Genomic DNA, 4,176 nt, shown 5'->3' with positions numbered 1-4,176 from the left:
GGAAGTGGAGCCTATCTCTGACTCTTTTGCCTATTTTGGAACGCTTTTCCTCTTACTCGTTTGTCACATTCAGCCTTAATATGAGAGAATGTGTCTAGTTTTAATATAATTTGATACGCCACAATTGTTTGTGATTGGACTGCCATTTTATAAAGCGAACTGAAGGAGAAATTATCTGGGCAGAGGCCGTATGAAGAAGTGTACTGGGAGGAGAGAAGGGAGGAGAAACTGGTCTGGATACAGTATAAGAGGGATAAACAAACAATTAAATAAAAAAGAAAAATGAAGAAATAAACAAAAAACCCACATAATCAAAGAATATTTTTATTTATAGTGAAACTCTATTGGAAAGAACTAATTTCTAATTTGTGAGATTTTATCAATTGTAGAGAGATTTTAATTTGGGAATACAGGCTTGTGTCTCTTCTTCAGTGTTGGGACCCCAACTGGTGCTGCCAACACAGAATTTATTTTCAGTGTATTTTTTATTTGCATATGAGTCCATTAAAAAATTTATATGGTGACTAGTTACCAACCATAGAGGTTTATATTTTCTTTCTTCCTCTGGTTTGTCTGAATCATTTTTTTGAGAATAATTCTATTTTGTTTATTTATTTATTTATTATTTATTTTATTGAGCTATATATTTCATTTAGTAAAAAAAAAACCTATCTTTTCTCAGATTATATGCCAAATCTATTTCCTATTCCCTCCCTTCCTCCTGCTTTCTCCACCTTCCTTCTTCCACTCCCATACCACCTCCATTTACTCCTCAGAGAGGGTAAAGCTTGCCATGGGGAGTCAAAAAAGTCTTGCAAACCACACAAATCACCTGCCTGAAAGACTCAGAGTTTGTCCTGGCAGAACGGCTCAGAAAGCCAGCATTTTAAAACAGCGCAGTTTTTGTTTTTTGTTTTTATTTTTGTTTTTCTATGACTGAAAACTGAAAACCATGGGTTAAGCTTCTCATCAACACCATTTAAGTGTTTCGTAGCAGGACCTCTTTAAAAGAGATGCAGGGTTTTGCAGCTAAAGCTGAGTCAGGAAGCCTCTCTTAGATGAGAGCGTTTGCTTGCCTCTAGCAAGCAGAGCAGACCCGAGAAATTGCTGCTATCAAGAAAACATGCTTTACTCTAATTTTTCCCAAGCTTTCTCAGGCTTTTTGTGGATTCAGTTATCCATGTCTGGGTGCCATCTGTAGAAGAAACAGTGGGCTGCATATCTACATGGCTAGCTTTATGCTGCGGCCTTTATAGGAGTTCACAGTTAATCATTTGTTATCATATATCCATGTTTCTTCACTAATAGACTATTTGCAGCACTCTCAGTATTCTGGGCTATCTTCAGTTCTTCAACTTTGGCTGAAGCCCCCTTAAGTCTTTCCCCATCTTCGCATGTCTCCTCATATTATGTTTGCTCGGGAATGCACTTTTTAAGTTGCATCTCTGATGATAATGGTTGAAAAGCACTGTAAGTAACTTTTACAGTACTCTACAACTTATAGACATGGAATTTATTAAGTCAGGAGCAGCACCTGGGGGCAATTTCTTACTTAACTACAGGAAGCAAAAGAAGAGAAACCCCAAACTTGGATTTCCCTTCAGATCTCAAGATTGTGAAGGTAAAATCTGTCTTTCTATCTAAACTGGGGGTGCAAGTTCTCTAAAGGGAATGGAAAAGATGAGTATAATTGTGGGTCCCTCAGGAAATTAGGATAATGATCCAGGGTGTATTATATTTTCTTCAGCTCCTTCTTTGATTTAAATGCTTTCCTGAGGAAGTGCCTGGACAATTTTCTGGCCCGCTTATAACCTCACACAGCCTGCAGTTAAAAGGCCCTTTCCCTGCTTTCGGCAAAGACACAAAGACTTAATCAGAAATAATGCTCTGCAATTCAGAAATTGGTACAGGAAAATTAAATTATGTGCTTATCTTCCAGATAGGAACCTTTAAATCTCGGTTATTTATATACATGAACATAAATAAGTGGAAAAGTAAGTGTTCGAAGGCTTGAAATGAAACTTGTGAGTTTCTGAATTTAAGGTATAGAAACAGACTTCTCTCTCTCTCTTTCTCTCTCTCTCGCTTCTCAATATTTGCCTTAATTTTTGTTTTGCTTAAATTAGATTTTTTTCATAAAATATATTCTGATTGCAGTTTTCTCACCCTCAACTCCTCAGAGATTCTCCCCTCCTTCCCATCGCCTCTCCCTTCTGAATCCATACCCTTTAATTTAAGTTTCTCCTAATAAATGATGGGATTCAGAAAATGTCTTCATTTCTGTGCCAAAGAGATTCAAGTGATACCTGCAGAAGAAAGCATTCAGTGGGATCAAACAGTGTTAAGGAGCAACATAACCAATAAGTTACAGCATCTCCACTGTAGTTCTACATTCTCAGAATTCAAGTCTTCCAGATTAATGACTTTGTGACATGAAAATAGTAAACACTTTCTCTATGACCTATTCTTGTTCTTTAAGTTTTAAATTGGGCAGATGTTTTTCATTCATACCACAGCAACGACACTGAATTGTCCAGTAATCTGCTCTCAGTTTTAATGTAGCTGTGAAGGAAAACTGGAGATGGGAAAAGGTTGAATCTTTCGTAGTGTATTCTTCTCCTTTTTCAAATACAATACTAAAATTTGGTATATCTGGATTTCTGACTTAAGATAATATTTTCCAATCGGAGCAGCAGGTGTTTCTATATGATTAGTCTGGGCTAGAAGAAACATTACCTACATATAACACATAGATAGGAAGGATCCATGACTAAGTAGGGATCATCTTCTAAGGCAGCTCTATTGTCTGTTTCCACAGATTGACTGACAGAAGAATGGATGCAGTAAATGTCTCTTTGGTGACTGAATTCATTCTCGTAGGAATAACAGAAAAGCCTGAACTCCAAATGCCCTTGTTCTTTCTGTTCCTAGCAATGTATCTGGTCACTGCATTGGGAAATTCATGTTTAATAATTCTGACTGTGCTGAATTCTCACCTCCACACACCTATGTACTTTTTTCTCTTTAACTTGTCCTATATAGACATTTGCTATTGTTCTGTGTTTACTCCCCAAATGCTAATGAACTTCCTGTTAAAGAAAAATGTAATTTCTTACATTAGATGTATGACCCAGCTCTATTTCTTTATCTTCTTTGTTGTTTCTGAGTGTTATGTGTTGACTTCAATGGCCTATGATCGCTACATGGCCATCTGCAATCCACTGTTGTACAATGTTGTCATGTCTCCTAAACTGTGTTTGAATCTTATGTTTTGTTCCTACTTTATTGCATTTTCTACTGCTGTGGTTCACACTTCATGCATGCTAAGACTGACCTTCTGTAATGCCAACATCATCAACCACTACTTCTGTGATATTCCTCCTTTGCTCCAGCTCTCCTGCACAAGCACATATGTCAATGAGCTTATGTTGTTTGTTGTTGGTAGTATCAACATCATTGTTCCTTCTGTAACTATCTTTGCTTCTTATGGTTTCATCCTCTCCAGTATCTTCCAAATCAGTTCCTCTGAGGGAAGATCCAAAGCCTTCAGCACCTGCAGCTCTCACATCCTTGCTGTTACTCTGTTCTTCGGTTCAGCTGTGCTTGTATATTTCAAACCCTCCTCAACAGAGTCTATGAATGAAGGGAAAATCTATTCTGTCTTTTACACCAATGTGGTTCCTATGATGAATCCTTTAATCTATAGCTGGAGGAACAAAGATATAAAAGTTGCCCTTAGGAAAACCCTAAGCAGCAGGAACATTTGACTAGCTAACCAAGTTTTTTTTTTTTTTTTTTTTTTGCCTCTTATTTGGGGCACAGATTTAGTTTCTATTGTTGGGCAATACTTCAGCTGTATAATTTACCTTGTTTTTCTTTTCAAGAAAATATTCTATTTCTTCAATTTTTGAATAGGCAGAAACCTTTGGAATCATAATGAATCCTCAGCTTTTTATATCATAAAAAAATGAACCTTCTAAATTTGGTTTAATATTTTGAATCTTTGCCTTCATTCTTGTCATTTACACTATTTTTTATTCTATTTCTATTTAAAATGATGGTATTAAGCAATCTACTCATTTCCCTCCATTCATTACAAACTGATTGTTTTCTTCTTCTCATAATCTAAAATAGTTCCTCAAATGGTCAATAAAGTAACACTAGTATGCCAGTTTC

General features: G+C 36.4%; 1 protein-coding gene across 1 annotated transcript; it reads left to right on the top strand.

Moving 5' to 3' along the window:
* The first annotated feature begins 2,828 nt into the window (after positions 1-2,828).
* Positions 2,829-3,767, top strand: LOC121451712 (olfactory receptor 8B3-like). Its single transcript, XM_041657431.1, has one exon. The coding sequence runs from the start codon at positions 2,835-2,837 to the stop codon at positions 3,765-3,767; it is 933 nt and encodes a 310-aa protein (XP_041513365.1). The 5' UTR covers positions 2,829-2,834.
* The last annotated feature ends 409 nt before the right edge of the window (positions 3,768-4,176 follow it).

The sequence above is a fragment of the Microtus oregoni genome, unplaced genomic scaffold (assembly GCF_018167655.1).
Source record: "Microtus oregoni isolate MIOR12 unplaced genomic scaffold, Mior012 000008F_ref0000371, whole genome shotgun sequence".
Classification (NCBI taxonomy): Eukaryota; Metazoa; Chordata; class Mammalia; order Rodentia; family Cricetidae; genus Microtus; species Microtus oregoni.
Note: the sequence above shows the minus strand (reverse complement) of the source record. Positions and strands in the feature narration are given on the sequence as shown.

Bases quoted from the DNA above. Each gene is read 5' to 3' on its own strand.
- LOC121451712 (XM_041657431.1), top strand. From the start codon at position 2,835: ATGGATGCAGTAAATGTCTCTTTGGTGACTGAATTCATTCTCGTAGGA.